The following is a 22,691-nucleotide window of genomic DNA, read 5'->3' on the forward strand; positions in this document are numbered from 1 at the left end:
TGGAAACTTCCCTAACCTGGTGAAGGAAATAGACCTAAAATCCCAGGAAGCTCAGAGAATTCCAAAAATCAGGGATCCAAAGAGGCCTACACCAAGACACATCAAAATTAAAATGCCAAAGGTTAAATATGAAGAAAGAATATTAAAAGCAGCAAGAGAAAAACAAATAATTACATATAAGGGAATAAATACCCATATGACTGGCAGCTGATTTCTCAAAAGAAACTATGCAGGACAGAAGGGCTTGGCAAAAAATATTCAACAGGATGAAGGCCCCGGATATACAACCAAGAATAATTTATCCAGCAAAGCTATTATTTAGAGTTGAAGGACAGATAAAGAACTTCCCAGACAAAAATAAACTAAAGGAATTTATCACCATCAAGTCATAATTACAGAAAATGTTGGAGGGACTTCTTTAAGAAGAAAAAACATGTATCGAAAACGGGAATAAAGAATGGTAACAACTACATTCTTATCAATAAGTACCTTAAAGGAAAAAGAATTAAATGCTCTAACCAAGGGACAGAGTGGCTAAAAGGATAAGAAAACAAGACGCCTACATATGAAAAGGAAGAGAATAGAAAAAGATATTGCTGTAAGAACCTAGAAGTTATTTAAGTCAGACAAAGATAAACACTATATGATTTCACTTACATGCAGAATGTAAGGAATAAAAAGAACAAACTAATAAAAAACAGACTCACAATTATAGTGGACAATTTGGTGATGGACAGAGGGGAGGGGGGCTTGGAGGGCTAGGAGAATGGAGTGAAGGGTTAAAGAAGTACAAATTAGTAACTGATGGATGGTCACGGAGATGGGAAGCATGGCATAAGAAATACAATTAGCATTAATACATTGACTAGGTGGAGGGTCAGGGGAGGGAGGGAGCAATTTGGGGGGATTATTTTACTAACTATATAGATGTCTAACCAATGTATTGTATACTTGAAACTAATTAAAATTAAAAAGAAAAAGATATAGTGTAGCTGAATACATAAGAAAACAAGGCCCATGCACATGCTATCTTCAAGAGACCCACTTCAGATCAAATGAACTCACAGACTGAAAGTAAAGGGATGGAAAAAGATATTTCATGCAAATGGAAATGAAAAAAAAGGAAAAGCCGGGATAGTGATACTTATATCAGATAAAATAGACTTTAAAACAAAGGCTATAATAAGAGACAAAGAAGGACATTGCATAATGTTAAAGGGATCGATAAATTAAGAGGACATAACCCTAGTAAACATATGAGCACCTACATACATAAAGCAATTATTGACTAACATAAAAGGAGAGATCAACAGTAATACACTCATAGTAGGAGACTTTTATACCCCATTGACACCAATAGACAGATCTTCCAGGCAAAGAATCAACAAGGAAACAATGGGCCTAAAAGACACACTAGACCAGATGAATTTAATAGATATTTTCAGAGCATTTTACCGCGAAGCAGGAAAATATACATTCTTCTCAAGTGCACATAGAACATTTTCCAGGATAGATCATATGTTAGGAAACAAAACAAGTCTCAGTAAATTTAAGAAGACTGAAATCATGTCAACTGTCATCTCCAATCACAATGGTATGAAATTAGAAATCAACTACAAGAAAAAAATTGGAAAATACACAAACACATGGAGGCTAAGTAACATGCTACTAAGCAATGAATGGGTTATCAATGAGATCAAAGAAGAAATCAAAAGATACCTAGAGACAAATGAAAATGAAAACACAATGACTCAAAATCTATGGGACACAGTGAAGCAGTCCTAAGTGAGAAATTCGTAGCAATACAGGCTTACCTCAAGAAACAAGAAAAAGCTCAAATAAACAATCTAACCTTACACTTGAAAGAATGAGAAAAAGAACAATCAAACAAAGTTCAAAATGAATAGAAGAAAAGAAATAATAAAGATCAGAGCGGAAATAAACAATAGAGTCTAGAAAAACAATACAAAAGATTAATGAAACCAAGAGCTGGTTCTTTGAAAGGATAAACAAAATTGACAGACCCTTAGCCGGATTCATCAAGGAAAAAAGAGCGAGGACTCAAATAAATAAAATCAGAAATGAAAGAGGAGACTCCAAGGAAGTACTAAGGATCATAAGAAAATACTACGAGCAGTTATATGCCAACAAATTGGACAATCTGGAAGAAATGGACACATTCCTAGAAACATACAATCTCTCAAGACTGAATCAAGAAGAAAAATAAAATCCGAACTGACTGATTACCACCAATGAAATAGAATCAGTAATCAAAAACTTCCCCCTAAACAAAAATCCTGGACTAGATGGCTTCATAGGTAAATTTTATCAAACATTCAAATAGGAATTAACACCTATTCTTTTCAAATGATTCCAAAAAATTCAAGAAGAGGGAAGGCTCCCTAACTCCTTTTATGAGGCCACCATTACCTTAATTCCAAAACCAAAGACATTACAAAAAAAGAAAACATTGATGCAAAAATGCTCAACAAAGTATTAGCAAACTGAATTCAGCAATACATTAAAGATATCGTACACCATGATCAAGTTGGATTTATTTCTGGGATGCAAGGTTGGTACCATATCTGCAAATCAATTAATGTGATACACCACATTAACAAATCGAAAGATTAAAACCATATGATCATATCAATAGATGCAGAAAAAGCATTCGACAAAATCCAGCATCCATTTATGATAAATACTCTCAGCAAAGTGGGAAAAGAGGGAACATACTTCAACATAATTAAGGCCATATATGACAAACCTACAGCTAACATCATACACACTGGAGAAAGGCTAAAAGCATTTTTCTTAAGATCAAGAACAAGGCAAGGATGTCCACTTTCACTACTCCTCTTCAACATTGTATTGGAAGTCTTAGCCATAGCAATTCGATAAGAAAGAGAAATAAAAGGTATCTGAATTGGAAAGGAAGAAGTAAAATTCTTGCTATTTGCCAATGACATGATACTATATATAGAGAACCCTAAAGATTCCACCAAAAAAAACAAAACAAAACAAAACAAAAACAACTGTTAGAACTGATTAATTAATTCAGTAAAGTAGCAGGTTACAAAATAAATATTTAGAAATCAGTGACATTTTTATACACCAATGATGAACTTTCGGAAAGAGAAATTAAGAAAACAATCCATTTACAATTGCATGGAAAACAGTAAAATACCTAGGAATCAAATTAACCAAGGAGGTAAAGGACCTGTTCTCAGAAAAATATGTCATTGAAAAAGAAATTGAAGAAGATTCAAATAAATGGAAGCATATACCTTGTTCATGGATAGGAAGAATCGACATTGTTAAAATGGCCATACTGCCCAAAGTGATCTATAGATTCAATGTAATCTCTATCAAAATTCCAATGGCATTTTTCAGAGAGCTAAAACAAATAATCCTAAAATTTAGGATTAAGATCCCAAATAGCCATGGCAATCTTGAGAAAGAAGAACAAAGTTAGAGGTATCACACTACTTGATATCAAACTATACTACAAGGCTACAGTAATCAAAACAGCATGGTATTGGCATAAGAACAGATGCATTGATCAATGGAACAGAATAGAGAACCCAGAAATAACTCCACACCTATACGCTCACTTAATATATGACAAAGGAGGCGAGAATATACAGTGGGGTAAAGACAGTCTCTTCAATAAATGGTGTTGGGAAAATTGGACAGATATATGCTCAAAAGAAAAAAGAAACTGGACCACACCTTACATTGTATACAAGAATAGACTCAAATGGATTAAAGACTTAAATGTAAGACCCGAAACCATACAACTTCTAGAAAGAAACATAGGCAGTAAACTCTTGGTATTGCTGACAGTAATTTCTTTTTGGATATATCTCCCCAGGCAAGGGAAAACAGAAAAAAGAAACAAATGGGACTACATCAAATTAAAAAGTTTTTGTACAGCAAAAGAAACCATCACCAAAAAAGACAACCAACTGATTGGGAGAAGATATTCACTAATGATACATCTGATAAGATGTTAATATTCAAAATATAGAAAGAACTCGTGTAACTCAACAATAACAAAACAAACAATCCAGTTAAAGAATGGGCAGAGGACCTGAACAGATAATTCTCTAAAGAGAAAATACAAATGGCTTATAGACATATGAAAAGATATACAAGGTCACTAATCATTTTCACTAAGTGCAAATGAAAACCACAATGAGATATCACCTCACACCAGTCAGAATGGCTATCATCAATAAATCAAAGAACAAGCCTTGGCAAAGATGTGGAGAAAAGGGAACCCTCATACATTGTTGGTGGGATTGCAAATTGGTACAGCCGCTATGGAAAACAGTCTGTAGGTTTCTCAAAAAATGAAAAACGGATGTACCTTTTGACCCAGCAATTGCACTTCTGGGTATTTATCCAAGAAAACCAAAGCAGTAATTCATAAAGATCTATGCACCCCAATATTCATGGCAGTACAATTTACAATAGCCAAGATATGGAAGCAACCTAAATGCCCGGCAACAGACGATTAGATACTGCTGAATGGGGAGTGAATGATTACCTTGTGTTCTCTGATATCTCTCTCTCATGATGATGTTGTATATCATCTGTAGACAAAACTTGGATCCAATGTGCCTTATATTTATCCATTTCCTAGCAGTCACCCTCTTTCATTTTCTTTTTATTCCCTCCTATTGTTGATATTATCCCATTGTATTTAGATAGTATTTGTTTGAGGTTTTGGTACTGTGTGTGTGTGTGTGTTGATTTTGTGCTTTGATGATACATACTGAAGCTGGACCTTCAAAAGCACTAAGTTGCAGCATAAAATGACTGGCCTAAGACATGAAGACTGTCCCAGCGTACCGCAAACTGGTTGTGCATGACTCTGGGAAGGTCCTCACATCTGTTTGGGGCTTAGTCTTGTTTTCTACAAAAATGGTGGAATGATTCTATAACCTGTCTCTACAGGACAGCACAGTTGCGGGACAATGCATCTCAGAAGGTTTATAAATATAAAATATTATCATTGCTTTAGAGTATGTTATCAATAAATATTTATATTTTATATAAAAAGGCACTAGTGATTTTTAATAAAATTGCAAGCAAATATCCTTGGCTCATAGTTGTATTATTAAACTTCTCATTTGACTCATTTTATATGCAAAAATGTTCTCAGTTTAATGAAAAATATAAGATAAGCAGGTGCTGGGCATTTCTGCAATGCGAATTCAATGTTATCTTCATATAAACTGTATATGAAGCTGGGGTATTGTTTATGTGAAAAAAAGACACCTGCCTTGATCTTGAAAATATTCCAAATATTTAAGGGCATTTTGGCTTTTTACTTTTTAATTCATAGTTAAAAATTTTGACAGATACCATAAATTTTTGTTGCTTTTTAAATTAAGGTCTATCATCATAGTATTTTTTTTACAACTGCATATGACAGGAAAGATTTCTGCTGTATTAAGTATAATTCTACAAAGAATGAATATAATGAAGTATTTAAGAGTGCTTAAAATCTAAACATGTATAAAAGAGGACTTGGTGGAGCCATCATTACTAAAATTTTCAATTCAGTTCTTAGATATAAGTGACAAAAAAAGGTGCCTCTTTAAAAGACGATTTTTAATTTATAAACTTTTTGGTAGATTTATTTTTTTCTACTTTGGCTAATTAACAAAAAGCTTGGAGATCTGGTGGCAATGGCATTTTATTTTACTAGGAAAATGTAAAATATCAGAGAAAGGGGTTGATCTAAAATGCTGTGAATTGAATTAGTATAAATACACACAAACATAGAGAAACATTTACAGAGAATTAGTATGTACAAGGCTCTATGCTAGGTTCTTGCATATTTTCACATTTAAGCCTCATTGACACTCATGCAGTTGGCACTATTATATTTCTATATTACAGTTAAGGACACTGAAGTTAATGGACTTACCCCTCATGGGTGGCCAGCAGGGCTTTGGATTCAGTCAGTTGGACTCCAGAGCTGCTGCACTCACCCTCCTGCCAGCTCCATATCAGTCTGTATGTAGTCCACAACTTTTAAAAGGACATAGGTCCACACATATTGAGAAGGCATGCTCTCCAAGGCTAATTATTAAAAAAATTACATGTAACTTTATACATTTTCTTTGGAAAGTCTTTAAGGTTATCAGCAGGGAATAGTCTAGGGCCCTGTGGGACCAGGCTGACAGCAAGACTTACATTTTACTCTATATCCTTTTGATTCCTTTTAAGTTATCAGTAATGTGTACAAATACTATTTTAAAATCTAGTTTTAAATGTAATTGTTGGTTGAGGCGAAATATGGTGGAGTGAGAGACATTCTCAGATCTCTCCCCTTGAAACAACAATAAACTGAAAATCTAAAACTGAAAAAACACACCCAAACTGCACACCAGCACATTTGAGCATGGGATCTGCACATAACTACCACAGGTCAGAAACCCAGGTGTCAGGCGGTGAACTGGGAGAAATAAAGAAGCTACCTCTCCCAGCCTACGAGATCCTTGCAGGAGGAGGAGGAGGGGCGAAGGTGTGGTGACTTCCCTGAACAGCCCTGTCTAGAAGTGCCGGGACTTCTACACAGCCAGCAGCAGGGCTCAGTCATCAGGGCAGAAAGCAGAGAAGTGGGACGAGACTGCAGAGAAACAACAATTGATTTTTACTAGTCCCAGAGGCAAAACCGAGGCTGAGCTGCAGCCCCCAACCGCAAAGCCAGAGGGCCATTCCCCCCATTCCTCCGAGACCAAACACTGTGGAGCACCAGGGGAATCTAAGCAAACGCTACCGAAACTGTTGCTAACACTGATAGGGACTGAAACTAAGAGTAGTGAGTATGATTAAATATCTACATGAAAATTAAAAAGACATTATTTAGGCTTTATATAAATCAGGGATCCAAGACGCTTAGACGCCACCTACTGGAAACCAAAATAAAAGTGCCTTCTTTGCAATAGGCTAAAGAGAGACCTTCATATAATAAACCTTCTTTGTGGAAAAACAGCAGAATACACTTCCATTAATGTCCAGGCAAAGAAATAGTCCATTAAATACCATAAACAACCACGGTGACAAGGTATCTCAGAAAGAGAAAAATCTCTAGAAAATAAGTTTACAAACATAGAAATATGCAACTAAAATGACAGAGAATTCAGGATGGTACTTCTGAAAAAACTCAATGAGTTCTGAAACGAGTCATATCAATAATTTCAGGAACTGAAAAAACAACTAGATGAGCAGAGCAAAGAGATTGAAACCCTAAAGAAGAACAGAATAGATCTTGAAGAGATTTAAAAAAAAAACCACACACTGCAAGAGCTGAAAAATAAAATAGCAGGCTTGCGAAATAGAGTCGACCAAATGGAGGAAAGGATCAGTGATATCAAAGACAGAAATGTAGAAATAAATCAGAAAGAAGAAGAGAGAAACTGAAGAATGGAAAATAATGAAAGAGAAATACAAGAACTAGCTGATACTATCAGAAGAGGAAACATAAGAATAATGGGCAGGAAAATGATCAGGGACTAGAAAGCATATTCAGACAAATAGTTGACGAGAATTTCCCAAATCTAAGGAATGAGCTGGAGCTTGGAATTCAAGAAGTCGACAGAACACCCAATTATCTCAACCCAAAAAGGCCTCACCAAGACACATTGTATTAAAGTTATCAAAAATCAATGACAAAGATAGAATTCTCAGGGCAGCCAGGAAGAAGAAAACTGTAACTTATAAAAGAAAATCCATTAAATTATCATCGGATTTCGCAATACAGACCTTACAAGCCAGAAAGGAATGGAATCAAATATTTAAACTATTAAGTGAAAAGAACTACCAGCCTAGAATAATGTATCCAGCTAAACTCTCCTTTAGATATGAAGGAGAAATTAAGAACTTTCCAGACATATAAAAATTGAGGGAATTCTCCACTACGAGGCCTGCACTACAGGAAATACTGAAAGGGGTCAGCTAACCTAAAACAAAATAACAACAGCAACAAAAATACATAATTAGGAGTAAAGTGACTATTAGGTAAATAGAAGTAGAGGAGTGCAATCCTTACTGAGAACAGGGCATTATAATATTGAATAATAAGAGAATTGCTATAGCAAGATAGTGATGAAAGTTCAGCATACATAGGGACAAATTGAAATAACAATGACTACAAAGGGGAGGATTCAAAGATCAAATTTGCAAAGGAGAAAGAAGATGAGACACATGTAGAAAATGGATGACTGTATATATATATAATTTTTCATATTAGTCATGGTAACCACACACCAAAGATTCAGAACTGAAGTATATAACATAAAACAAGAACAACCAGAGGGAAAAACCCACAAAAGCCAATCAAAATAAAGAAAACAGAAACACAAGGACAAGGAAGCAGTGGAAATGTGGAGCTACCAGAAAGCAAAAGATAAAATGGCTATAAGAAGACCTCATATTTCAATAATTACCCCTAATATAAATGGACTGAACTCACCAATAAAAAGGCACAGAGTTGCTCAATGGATCAAAAGTCACATCTCAGCTCCAAAGACAAATATAAACTCAAAGTGAAAGAGCGGAAAATGATATTTCAAGCAAAAGACATTCAGAGAAAAGTGGGAGTAGCGGTACTAATATCAGACAAAATAGACTTCAAAATAAAAAAGATAAAGATACTGAGAGATACTTCATAATAATAAAGGGAATCATGCACCAAGAAGACATAACACTTATTAATATCTATGCTCCCAAAAAGGGATCCCTGAAATATGTAAAGCAATTACTAACAGAACTAAAGGGAGAAAAGGATCAAAACACTATTATGGTAGAGAACCTAAATACTCCACTGTCAGATATGGACAGATCATCTAAACAGATAATCAATAAGAAAATAACATCCTTAAATGACACATTAGTCCAACTGGACATAATTGACATTTACAGAGCCTTCCCTCCCCAGACAGCTGCGTATACATTCTTCTCTAGTGCACATGGAACATTCTCAAGAATCGACCACATACTGGGACACAGAAATAGCCTCAACAAATATAAGAAGGTTGAAATCATACCAACCATATTCTCTGATCATAATGCTTTGAAACTAGAGATCAACTACAAAAAGAAATCAGGAAGAACCACAAATACATGGAGATTAAACAACATGTTACTGAAGAATAACCGAGTCAGCGAAGAAATAAAAAGAGAGATCAAAAGATACATAGAAACAAATGATAATGGTAGCACAACATATCAAAACTTTTGGGGCACGGCAAAAGCGGTCATAAGAAGAAAGTTCATATCATTACAGGCCTATCTCCAAAAACAAGAATGAGCCCAAATAAACAACCTAACTCTTCATCTTAAAAAAATTGAAAAGAAAGAACAAATGAGGCCTAAGTCAGCAGAAGGAAAGAAATCATCAAAATCAGAGCAGAAATAAATGAAAGTGAAAACAAAAAAAACAATAGAAAAAATAAATGCAACAAAGAGCTATTTCTTCGAGAAAGTTAATAAAATTGACAAACCCCTGACTAGACTTACTAAAGAAAAAAGAAAAAAGACACAAATAAACAAAATCAGGAATGAAAGAGGGGAAATTATGACTGACATCGCAAATACAAAGGATCACACAAGAATAATATGAAAAATGATTTAACACCAAATTTAATAACCTAGACGAAATGGACCAGTACATAGAAAAATACAATCTTCCTAGACTGAATCAAGAAATCTGGAAAATCTAAATAGACCGATTGGCAGTATGGGAATTGAAACAATCATCAAAAACCTACCCAAAAGTAAAAGTCCAGGACCAGATGCCTTCACCAATGAATTCTACCAAACCCTCAACCGAATACAGCAACATATTAAAAAGGTTATACACCATGATCAGTGGGCTTCATCCCAGAAGCACAGGGATGGTTCAACATGCGCAAATCAATTAATGTAATACACAAAATAAACAAATTAAAAAATAAGAATCATATGATCATATCAATAGATGCAGAAAAAGCCTTCAACAAGATCCAAATTAAAAAATAAGAATCATATGATCATATCAATAGATGCAGAAAAAGCCTTCAACAGCATCCATTTATGACCAAAACACTTAACAAAATAAATATAGGAGAAAAGTCCCTCAACATAATAAAGGCCATATATGACAAATGCTCAGCTAACATAATACTTAAAAGTGAAAAATTAAAAAGCTTTTTTCTAATATCAGGAACAACACAAGGCTGTCTGCTATCACCACTATTATTCAATATAACATTGGAGGTCCTAGCAAGTGCAATCAGGCAAGAGAAAGATATAAAAGGCATCCAAATAAGAAACAAAGAAGTCAAACTGTCACTATTTGTGGGTGACATGATTATATAGAAAACCCCAAAGACTCCACAAGAGCACTACTAGAAACAATAAGCAAATACAGTAAAATCTCTGGATACAAAATCAACATTGAAAAATCCATAGCGTTCCTTTACCCTAATAATGAAGCATCAGAAAAAGAAGTGGAAAAAATAATTCCTTTTGCAATTGCGACAAAAAGAATAAAATACCTAGCAATAAATTTAACGAAACATGTGAAGGACCTAAATAATGAAAACTACAAGACCCTATTAAAAGAAATCGAAGATGATACAAAGAAATGGAAAGATATTTTATGTTCTTGGTTTGGATGAATCAACATAGTTAAAATGACCATATTGCCTAAAGTATTATACAGATTTAATGCAAACACCATCAAAATCCTATCGGCATTTTTTAAAGAAGTGGAACAAAAAATCCTCAGATTTGTACAAAAGCACAAGAGACCCCGAATTGCCAAAGCCATCTGGAGAAAAAGGAATGAAGCTGAAGACATCACTGTACCCAACTTAAAATTATACTACAAAGTGACAGTAATCAAAATGGCATGGTATTGGCAGGAAAACAGACACATGGACCAGTGGATCAGAATCAAGAGTCCAGAAGTAACCTATGTTTATATGGGCAAATAATTTTGTACAAAAAAGCCAAAAACATACAGTGGAGAAAGGAGAGACTCTTCAATAAATGGTGCTGGGTAAATTGGAAGGCCACCTACAAAAGAATGAAAGTAGGCTGTTGTCTATCCCCACACACCAAAATTAACTCAAAATGGATTAAGGACCTGAATATAAGACCCGAATCAATAAAATGCATAGAAGAAAACATAGGGACTAAACTCAAGGACTTTGGACTTAAAGAGGACTTTATGTATTTGACCTCAAAGGCAAGGGTAGTAAAAACAAAAATAAATAAATGGGACTACAACAAACTAAAAAGCTTAAGCTCAGCAAAAGAAGTTGTCAACAAGGTAAAGATACAACCATCGAATGGGAAAATATATTTGCAAGCAACGCCTCCAATAAGGGCGTAATATCCAAAATATACAAAGAACTCATACAACTCAATAACAACACAAAATCAAATGATCCAATCAAAAAATGGGCAGAGGACCTTAACAGACACTTCTCCCTAGAGGACATACGAATGGCCAATAAATATATGAAAAGATGCTCAACATCACTAGCTATTTGGGAAATGCAAATCGAAACCACATGAGATACCATCTCACACCTATTAGAATAACAATAATCAATAGGACAAGTAATAACAAATGTTGGAGAGGATGTGGAGAAATAAGAACCCTTATACTGGTGAGACTGCCACTATGGAAAGTGGTATGGAGGCTCCTCAAAAAACTAAGAATTGAACTACCATATGATCCAGCAATCCCTATACTGAATATTTACCACAAAGACTGAAAAACTCATATTCAAAAAGCTATTTGCACACCAATGTTCATAGCAGCATTATTCAAGTGGTCATGACATGGAAGCAACCGAAGGGTCCTACAATATAGATGGTTGACTAAAGAAAATGTAGCACATATATACAATGGAATATTACTCAGCCATAAGAAAAGATTAAATACTGCCATTTGTGACATCATGGATGGACCTTGAATTAATCATGTTAAGCAAAAAAAGCCCAACAGAAAAAGTTGAAAATCACATGATATTACTTAAATGTGGAATATAAACCTAAAAGAACAGAGAAACAATCAGAGACTCAAGTACTAACCAGGCCAAACCCTGCTTAGCTTCCAAGATCAGACATTAGGTTTACTCAGAGTGGCATGGCCATAGACCATGAACTGTGGCTTCACTGGGGGCACGAACCCAGGACCTTCTGCATGTAAAGCAGACATGCTAACAGCTACACTATGGAACCACATTCAAAAATTATACAATTGTATTAACCGATGTTACTCCAATAAACTTAATAAATAAATAAAAAATAAAATAAAATGTAATTGTTAAAAAGTATTGAGAAAAATCAGGTATCTTAACAATTCTATACAGTTTAAAACTGCTTTGGAGACATCATATCTGTTTATTTTTAATCACAAAATTCGGGATACTAGCCCTGTGTAAGAGAGCACACACTGACCCAGGAAACTTGAGTGCCAGGCGTGCTGTATCTCTAATCAGCTCTAGGTAGTTACTCATCATCATCAAGCTTCAATTTTGTTAGGCCTCAATTTTCTAAACTGTAATATGACAAGAGTAAACAAGTTGCCTTCCAACTTAAGTTATAAATAAGTTACAATAATTCCAAAATAAGTTATAAAGAAACATTTTTTAAAAAGATTAAATTCATTGTTAAAACTGAGTTCATGAAAAGAGCAATATCTTGGCTCTCTGTGGGCAAAAAAGGCATGTTTCTACCCTGGGTGTTACATGTTGGTAGCTGCGTGTTGGAATTGCAATGAAAGTTACCAAGAACTGGCAAGATCTTTGGTACAAAAACAGAATATGCTGCCATAACCACTGTAGAGATATTTCTTATATATTAATACATAGTAGTGTCAAAGTGAAATACAGGCAGCATTCAACACTAATCATAAAACTATTTCAAATCATATTTTGTTACTGATTTGTAGAAATCTATCCAGCATAGATTCTTCACAATTTACTATGATCTTGGATTGCAGGAATTATAGGCATACCTTGTTTTATTGTGCTTTGTTTTATTGTGCTTTACAGATGTTGTATTTTTTATAAGTTGAAGGGGAGTACCTCCACCAGCGAAAAGATTGTGACTCACTTTATTGCAGTGGTCTAGAACTGAACTCACAATATCTCTGAGATATGCCTGTATAAAAGAGATTGGCAAACTTTTTCTGTAAATGACCAAATAGTGAAAATTGTATGATTTGTGGCCCATATGCTCTCTGTTGTTAACTATTCTGCTCTGCACAAAAGCATCAATAGACAATACACAAATGAACAGGCATGGCTATGTTCCAGTAAAACTTTTTTACAAAAACAGGCATTGGGCCAAATTTGACCCATGGGTTTACTGATCCCTGAATTATAATAAATTCCTTCCCTAAGTTACTATTTGCACTATATCTTGAGATAAGTTACCTGATTGCCTCTCCTCTAATTTCTGAATGTGGAAATAAATGCTTCCATTCTACAACCCTTTATTTTCACTCTGAACTGATATTTCCAGAAGACAAGTAGTTATAGATGTTTCTCTTGCATTCCCCTTGCTTGTATTACCATTTTTACGTGATTTCAACCTTTGCTCTGAAAATGTTTTTCTCATATATCTTTTGTACTTTGGGAATTGTGATCAAGCTTTGTTAAAATCTTTAGGACATGATTAGTTAACCTCTCTTGCTAAACATATTCTTCTCTTTCATAAGGGAAGCTCAAGACACTCTTCTCAAAGAACAAGAGGCTCTGGAGGTAGAACTAGTTTTGGCAAATTATTTGCAAAGAAAGATGTTGGTCTCTGAACTTAGCACGTCCCTAGAGAGATCCTTGCCTTCACCAGGAGAATTGGGAGCAAGCTTCGCTTATGTAGTAATGCCTGGCTCCAGTCCTAGACAGTTCCCCACTAGCTCTATCCAGCTCTCATATTTGCCCTTTCCCTTGAAGCATCTCCGGTCTCCATCCTTTCTTTTCTCCCAACGTTTCCAGGTTCCAGAAATTCACCTGCCATGGACAAACTTGATGTTGCCAAAACTCTTCACTTGTATGCATAAAGGCTCATAGTTTATTGAGATTTACCACATGCTTTAAATTCATACTTTTCCTATTCAGCAATTTAGCTATAGCCCCAGATAAAGGCAATGTGTGTGATCCATCTTGCTTTATGTCTCACTTGACGTTCTGCCTTTTTCATGACAGGTTGCTGAATGCTATAAAGCCAGGACTTGTTAAAAAGATCAATAGATTGCCTACCCCCATTGCAGGATTGGTGAGTATCCAGAGTTGAGATTTATTTTCCAATATTCTTTTGCTCTAACCTAAGGGTCATGACAGTGTCATTTATTACAGTTTTCTCCTGCAATATATATTCCACTTGAATGAGAATGCATTGAATCCATTAAACTGAGAGGTAACTTAAAAATGAAAGATTGCAGTTATGCCTAAATGGCATCTTAATTTTTCTTTGTATTTTTCCCATGAGTGATAAGGACCTTCATTCTTAAAAAGGTAAATTTGTTTTGGGGTGAGAGGTAGATAATTATGTTGATCCCAGGGCTGGAATGTGATTGTAATTACAGTTTTCTCATTTCATTTTTTCACTGCATTCCACTGGAATGGAGAGGAGAGGAGGTAGAGAGAAAGAGAATTTCATGATTAACGAGTAGCATTTTCATGATAAATTGCTGTTTTCAATCTTAAAAACCCACTCCTGTTTAAATACGACATTTATAGATCAACTCTTTTCAAGACATAATGGACACTAAAGCCATCTTAATATCACCTGGAGAATTGTTTAAGCAAAGCCCTTGCCCTTCTGAACCTACTTGTCTAAAACAAATAAAACTCATGTATTCACAAATGGTCAGAAGCAGGATGTTTTTCATGCATCGATATGTTTCATAATTCTTGGCAACTAATTTTAATTATGTAATTGCTGTTGTCTGTTGTGTAAAAAAGGGAGAAAGGTGAAAGATCAAGAAGACAAACACATCTTAGCTCTAGAAAGAAGTTGGCATGTGCATCTGTGCACACATACATGCACATAAAAAGCTGAGAATGTGTGTGGCCTTGTAACAACTAAGTTTCCATTGTGAGTTTTGTATGTGGTTTTGCAGGCAATAGTTAGAAAAATGTCAAGAATTTAGGCAGGCTCCTGCATAGACCCTACTGATTGTTGTTAAAAAGTTTCATAGCCTTATCATGATGACTAAATGAAATTAGATATAAGAACAACAACAACAACAACTAATGAGAACTGTGAGGGTCATGGTAATAAATACATGGTTTTAGCACATTGAATGAAATGGATTTTTTTATTGCAAGAATTGCTATTTCTGTGAATGCATTTTATTTCCTATACTAGTAAGTAGTAAGTTGGTGATTATCATTAAAAATCTTTCCAGTTTTATTCATCAAAATTATATAGCCAAGTTAATAGATAGGTAGGTAAGTAGATACATAGATAAATAGATGATAGATAGATAGATAGATAGATAGATAGATAGATAGATAGATAGATAGATAGATTTAAAAGGAATGGATTTGAAAATTTCATAATCAATCTATATGTATATTATTTGTTACATATATTAATGTATTCATATGTGATTTTAAAACTTTTTAGTAAATCCTTCGCTTCCAAACATTAAGGCCATAGTCTTAAAGATACTGATAAATATTTGTTTGTAGCAACAACTGCCCTTGGAGCTCTGGGATTTAACATTATAGGAACAAAACTTGCAGCATGAAGCCAAAGGAAAGGCCCTAGTAAAATCCATGTCAACAGAAGCAAGCAGCTCTGAGACCAGAAGTTAAGGAGAAAAAGGGTTTTAACTCTAAATTTAAAATGTGAATCACAAATAATTTTAGTAAAACTAAGAATTTGGGACATGTGTATTTACCTTTATATTATTTCTTATCATAGATCAAATGTTGTTCTTTACATATTGCCTCTGCTTTGAAGCAGGCAGGCAATTTAATTCAAGATAATGGGGACTCAGTTGTTTTCCTCCATTTATATCCTTGACTTTTATTCCTCCTCTTTCCTTTTTCATTTGAATTTCCTTTCCATTTTGTCCTTTCCATCATTTTTCCATTTTCTTGCCCTTTTCCAACTAACATTTCCCTACTTATGTTCATCCTTTATCATTTATATTTTCCTTACCAATTTGTTATTGTAATATCATAATTTATAATAAATATATATTTGATCTTTGTTCATTTCTGGCACAAAGGTCTTAAAACCCTTGGATTTCCTAATAAGAGCAATGGAGCATTTTCAGAATATTTCGTCTTTTGTTACTGGCTCCTGAGATAGCTCCAGTTCCATAATGATTGAAGATATGTCTTGTTATTCATAGCAAGCCCCATTCAACCACACCTGAGTTGATGTTAATGAGGTAGCTTTTGGAAAGCTGGGGGCTGGTTGGCAGGGAAATCAACCAGGTGATTACAGGGTTGAAATTTTCAGCCCCACCCCCACTCTCCAGGGAGAGGAGAGGGGCTAGAGATTGAATTCAGTCACCACTGGCCAATAATGCAGTCAATTACGCTGATATAATAAAGTATAAAAAACAAAAGGATGGGTCGGAGAGTTTCCGGGTTGTTGAGTGCATAGAGATTCAGGGAGAGTGACATGCCCAGAGAGCATGGAAGCTCCATGGCCTTTTCCACATACAGCGAGTGCCCTATATACTTTTTATCTGGCTGTTCCTCTATATCCTTTACAATATTCTTTATAATAAACTGGTAAACATAAGTAAATGTTTCACTGATTTCTGTGAGCCACTCTAGCACATTAATCAAACCCAAGGAGGATGTCATGGGAACCTCTGATTTTATGGTCAGCTGGTCAGAAGCACAGGTGACAACCTGGATTTGTGATTGGCATTTGAAGTGAGGGCAGTTTCATGGGACTGAGCCTTTAATTCATAGGATCTGACATTATCTGACACTGTCTCCAAGTAAATAGTGTAAAAATTGGGTTAATTGATTGGTGTTATTAAAAAACACACAATAGAGTTATCTTTAGTCCAAAAAAAAAAATCTTTGCCTAAGTATAATTACTGCTCATTTACTGATGGTTTTTGAATCTAAAAGTCTGGTCAAACTCTTTTCCTCTCCATTTACCTTCAGTCAGCATTTCCAAAAACCAGTGTACTAGTTGGGGTCCTGGCAAGAAACTTTCTTCTTCCTATACCCCATTCTGTTAATGTTCTTCCAGGGTTCTCTCTTCCGACCTATTGGCTGTTGCCTTTCTACACTCATGTTCTTGTCTGTCTTCATGCCTGTAACTCTTCATAGCATTGACCCAACTCATTGTTACTCACCAAGATTTTCCTTCTGAACTCCAGGCCTCTTGTTCTGTTTATTGGACAGCTCCATTTGAATGTCCTACCTGAATCTCAAACTTAATATATTCAAATAAAACTCAGATGACCACACCCAGCCCCCTATTCCCCTGTATCAGTAAAGACATCATAAATAAGCAGTTGCCCTAGTTCAGCTATCAGAGAATTTGGCAACTTTCTCCAATTTGTCTATCTGTCTGTATTTCCTGGACCACTGTATTTCCTAGAGCAGGCCTTTCTTAGCTCTTGCCTGGTTTATTATAACCAGCTCACAGTTCCTCAAATACTATTCACTCTTATGTATGTTGCATTTTTTTCCTGATACTTCTTATGAATATAATGCTCTCCCTTGCTCTTCTTGACAAAAATCCTATTTATTTATCAAGACCAATTGCAAAGCCACCTCCTTTGTGGAGCTTTTAGAGTTTGAGGTCCATATGATCTTTTATTATAGAAGAGTTAGCATTTCTGGGCCTAGGAGAAAATGAGTGAATATATTAGAGAGATAAAAGATAGCTGTGTTGAAATATGCTTCAGAGAGTCAAATTTTGAATAACTGTTGTTAACAGTTTGAAATAAAGGTGTGTAAATGGTTTGGTATTCATGTTAAGACATTGTAGCTTTAAGCAGTATATTGGCCATGATCGGACTTATCAATATCTTTAATAGGTACAGATGATATAAGATATCCTAGTGATACATTAAGAAGTCACATCATCACCTTGATAGAATGTCTGCCAAAATATTTACCCAAAATCCAATTCTGAGGAAACAATTGAACAAGTTCAAATTAAGGGACATACCATAATACAGCTGGCCTGCACACTTTTTTCTTAACACTAGTTTTATTAATTTTTTTACAGCTTTATAGAAATGTAATAGAAAATTAGTTGCTCATATTTACATTGTACAATTCAATGATTTTTTTCAATTATAGTTAGCATACAATAATACATTAGTTTCAGTTGTACAGCGTAGTGATTAGAGATCTATATAACTTACAAAGTGATTACCCCACTAAATCTAGTACCCCTTTTCCCCCTTACATCGTTGACTATTTTCCTTATGTTACACTTTATATCTCCATGTCTATGTTGTAACTATCCATTTGTATTTCTTAATCCTTTTGTCTTTTTTCACCATCCCTCCCAACCGCCTTCCCATCTAGTAGCTCTCAAAATATTCTCTGTACCTATGAGATTTTTTTTGTTTTTGTTGTTGTTTATTTTGTTCCTTAGATTCCACTTGTATGTGAAATCATGCAATATTTGTCTTTCTCTATCTGACTTCATTCAGTGCAATACCCTCCAGGTCCATCAAGGCAATATCTTTTCTATCCTCTTCCTTTCAGTCTGTGTGTGTCTTTTAATCCGAACTAAGTCTCTCGTAGGCAACATATGTTGGGGTCCTGTTTTCTTATCCATTCAGCTACTCTATCTTTCGGTTGGAGCACTTAATTCTTTCCTATTTGAGATACTTGTTGATAGGAATATAGTTATTACCATTCTTTATTCCTGTTTTTGATGCATGTTTTTTCTTCTTAAAGAAGTCCCTTCAACATCTCTTGTAATACTGGCTTGGTTTTGATAAATTCCTTTAGCTTATTTTTGTCTGGGAAGCTCTTTGTCTGTCCTTCAACCTTAAATGATAGCTTTGCTGAATAAAGGATTCTTGGTTGTAGATCCTGGGTTTTCATCACGTTGAATATTTTGTGCCAAGCCCTTCTGTCCTGCATGGTATCTTTTGAGAAATCAGCTGCCAGTCTTATGGGTGCTCCCTTGCAGATAATTGACTGCTTTTCTCTTGCTGCTTTTAAGATTCTCTATTTGCCTTTAACCTTTGGCATTTTAATTATGATGTGTCTTGGTGTGGGCATCTTTGGGTTCCTCTTTCTTTGTGTTCTCTGAGTTTCCTGGGGTTTTATTGTCTATTTTCTTTACCAGGTTAGGGAAGTTTTCCGTCATTGTTTCTTCAAATAGCTGTTTAACGTCTTGTTTTCCTTCAGGTACCCCTATGACACGGATATTTTTACATTTAATTTTGTCCTGAACTTCTTAAATTATTATTATATTCTTGGCTTCTTTTTTCTTGCTGTTCTGATTGGGTGACCTTGGCTACCCCATCTATACTGGTGATTCGATCCTCTTCTTCATCCGCTCTGTTAACTCCCTTTAATATACTCTTCATCTCAGATAATGTGTTCTTCATTTTTGACTGGTTCCCTTTTCTAATTTCCATTTCCATTTTAATGACTTTTTCTTTTATCTCTTTGTTAAAGTTCTCACTGAGTTCATCTACACATCCCCTAAGTTTCTTGAGCATCCTTATAACCAGTGTTTTCCACTCTGCATCTGTTAGATCACTTGACTCCATTATTCTTGGATCTCTGTTCTTTTTTCATATGGTTTCTTTCCATTTTGTCTTTCCATTTTGGCTGTTCTGTGTCTGTCTCTATGTACTAAGCAAAGATTCTAAGTTTCTAGGTCTTATTAGTGCAGCTTCTGTAGTAGGTGTCCAGTGGCACAGTCTTGAGAGGGATTCAGCTGCAGGCCAATTTTAGCCCCAGCCTGCATCCCTCTGGGGCCACTTGTTAAGATTCAGCAAGCTATCTACAGATGCTATGCTTATAGTTTCCTCAAGAGGTCATGCCAGAAACTGAGGCCAGCTGCCACCAGTGTGTGTCTTGGAGCTGCTCAGTAAAGGGCATAGGACTTACCGAGGACACTACTGGATGTGGCTTGGGTGGGGCCGTGAGTTGAGGGAGGTGAGTTTCAGGAATCCTTTGGGCGGAGTGACCTCTGTTATCCAGTTTGATGACATCTCAGCTATGGTGGCACTGTGTTCACACTCTGGGAGTGGGGAGGGCTCAACAGAGGAACAGAGGATACCACCAGTACTTCTGCCAGGTAGAAAGCCTCGCCTCCAGCCCTCCAACAACTCAGCGTCCCCTGTAAGTCCCTAGAGTCTCCTAGGCAGCTGACCTGGCGTTGGTGCTCAGAGCAAGCGAGCCTGTCACCGTGAATGTCAGGTCACAGACATGGCCCCTTTAAGAGGCTTCTGGGGCTGCCATAGCCTCTGTCCCACTCAGCTGCTGGGGACCCAGAAGCCTTGCATCTTCTCTCCCTCCTATGTCCCACCATTGCAGGGTGACTACTTATTTCTCTCCCTAGTTGTAGGGCTTCTGTTCACCTAGATCCCAGGTGACTCTGCTCGCCCTTTGCTCCATGTTTCCATCACAACTTTAACGTGGTCGCAAGAGGAGATGAACAAAGCCTCCATCATCTTCGCCATTTTGCCCTGTTTTCTGGCTTGCACTCTTTAACACTGTCAGTGTCATAAAGATACCTCCCTATCCCCAAAACTGTTTCAGATGAAAGGTGACTTAAGGAGATGAGATATGACAGGCAAACATCATGTGTGATCTTTGATTGAAAAAGCAACTATAATAGACATTATTGGGACAATATTGGAAATTTGAGTGTGGGTCGAATATTAGATAATCGTAGTCTCTCAGTGTTGAATTTCCTTAATATGGTAACTATCTTGTCAAGATAGTCGATGTATATAGGAGAATACTCTCGATGTTAGGAGGTACATAAACCAGAGTTTCTATAGATGAAGTGTCACAATGTGTCCAACTAATCTTTAAATTGTTCAGCTAAAAGAAGTCTGTGCACATAATGTATAATTTTATATACACATACACATGGAGGGGAAGAGAGTGAGTTGGTAAAATGTTGGATCTAGATAAAGTAGATAAAGTGTATACAGTTGTCATGTACTAATCTTGCAAATTTGGGGTAAATTTTAAAAGTTTACAATATAAAAAGTTGAGGTTAAAAGACATTATTTCTCTTACCTATTTTTGAGGGGATAGGAAGGACCTCAAATAAGCAGTAGATTTGATGATAGCCAAGACCATCTTGGATTAGTAGAGATGAAGCCTCTTATGTGAGTATATTCTTCACGTTACATTTTCTTCCTCCTATATTTGTGACTGTTAGGAAAGTACAGACAGAGTTCCTCAAGAGCATCTACAGATTTCTAGGTTTCTACTTTGTCATGGGGTTGACAGGCCACCGGTCATCAATAGAACGAGAAGTCCTCAGTAGCCGGAGCTGTGGAGAGCTAAGAAGCATGGCCAGAGTGTTTTCCCTGCCTGGAACCCATGCCCGTGTGCCTTAATGGCCTGGCGTTGAGAAGAATCCATTAAGATGGCCCAGCTGCTTGACTTGAAGATAAATAGAAAAGTGTGTTTTCACATAGAAATCCCAAATTACAAACACATGTAGATTTTACATGTAGGTGAATTTTAGCCCCTGAGTTGAGCTGTGGTTACAAAGAATTCAGGGGTGAAGGTGTTAAAACAAAGTAGTTGAAAATCATTTCCTGGCAAGAAGGCAAAGACCCTGGATCCGGGTCTGTGTTTCTTCTGTAACGAATGCTGACATTTGAAACCGTGTGGTGACTGCCTGCAGATGCTTGCATTCTTTTTTAGGTGTTAGTGATACTGTTAGCTATTGCCAAAGAGAAAGACCTCAAATTTAAGTCTTGGTATACCAAAAATTAAAAAAAAAAATGCTGCCCTTCAGTCTGCCAGTTCATTAGTATTGCACAATCAAGCCGCGTCCTGAAACTCAATTTAATGGTCACCAGAGATCATTCTAAATTCTTTTTCATCCTAGAAACATTAGACTTTGTACAAGAGGCACAAATGTATGAAATCCTTGCTTACAGTAGGAGTTTTGGGATTAAGCTTTCTTTTGCCCAGATTTTAATTGTCATAGCCATTGTGTTTGTGTGCATGTGCATGTGTGTGTACAGGAGTGCATATGTAAAGTATAATTGGAAATAGATGCTATTTGGAGATTCTACCCTCAGGGGCTGAACCTTTCTAGAGCTGTCATGAAATATTTACTTGATCTTGCATATAAATCCATGAGGATGAAAGCAACCTGAAAAAAAGAGAATTTTACAGCTGGAAAGGCATCTTAGATTTATTCATTTTAAAGATGAGGACATGTGGGTCCATAAATGGGAATCATTTGCCCAAGATCACACAAATTGAAAAGCTGAGATGGATCCAAAGCCCCGGGCACCTTTCTCCTTGATTGTGTTACTCACAAGTGTTCCCCGTTGACAGTGAAACACATGTAAATGACAGATTATTTTACCTCTTGTGAGAAAGAGGGGGAAACAAAGAATCACTTTTTTTAGTTCATTTCTTTTTTTCTTTCTTTTGCCCAATATCTTCAAATATCTGTGCTCTGTGAAAGGCCTCCCTTCATGGATGATGAACACCAGAAATTTGAGT

The 22,691-nt window shown here is 35.9% G+C and overlaps 1 protein-coding gene across 11 annotated transcripts in view; it reads left to right on the forward strand.

Moving 5' to 3' along the window:
- Positions 1-22,691, forward strand: part of LIMCH1 (LIM and calponin homology domains 1) — a 336,436-nt gene that overhangs the window by 145,377 nt on the left and 168,368 nt on the right. For all 11 annotated transcript variants that reach the window (XM_015597532.2, XM_015597537.2, XM_006922457.3 and 8 more), the window contains exon 3: positions 14,226-14,295. In XM_015597532.2, the coding sequence (XP_015453018.2) occupies positions 14,226-14,295 (70 nt within the window). The remainder of the gene's footprint in view (positions 1-14,225; positions 14,296-22,691) is intronic.

This window comes from Pteropus alecto, unplaced genomic scaffold (assembly GCF_000325575.1).
Source record: "Pteropus alecto unplaced genomic scaffold, ASM32557v1 scaffold57, whole genome shotgun sequence".
In the NCBI taxonomy this organism is placed as follows: domain Eukaryota; kingdom Metazoa; phylum Chordata; class Mammalia; order Chiroptera; family Pteropodidae; genus Pteropus; species Pteropus alecto.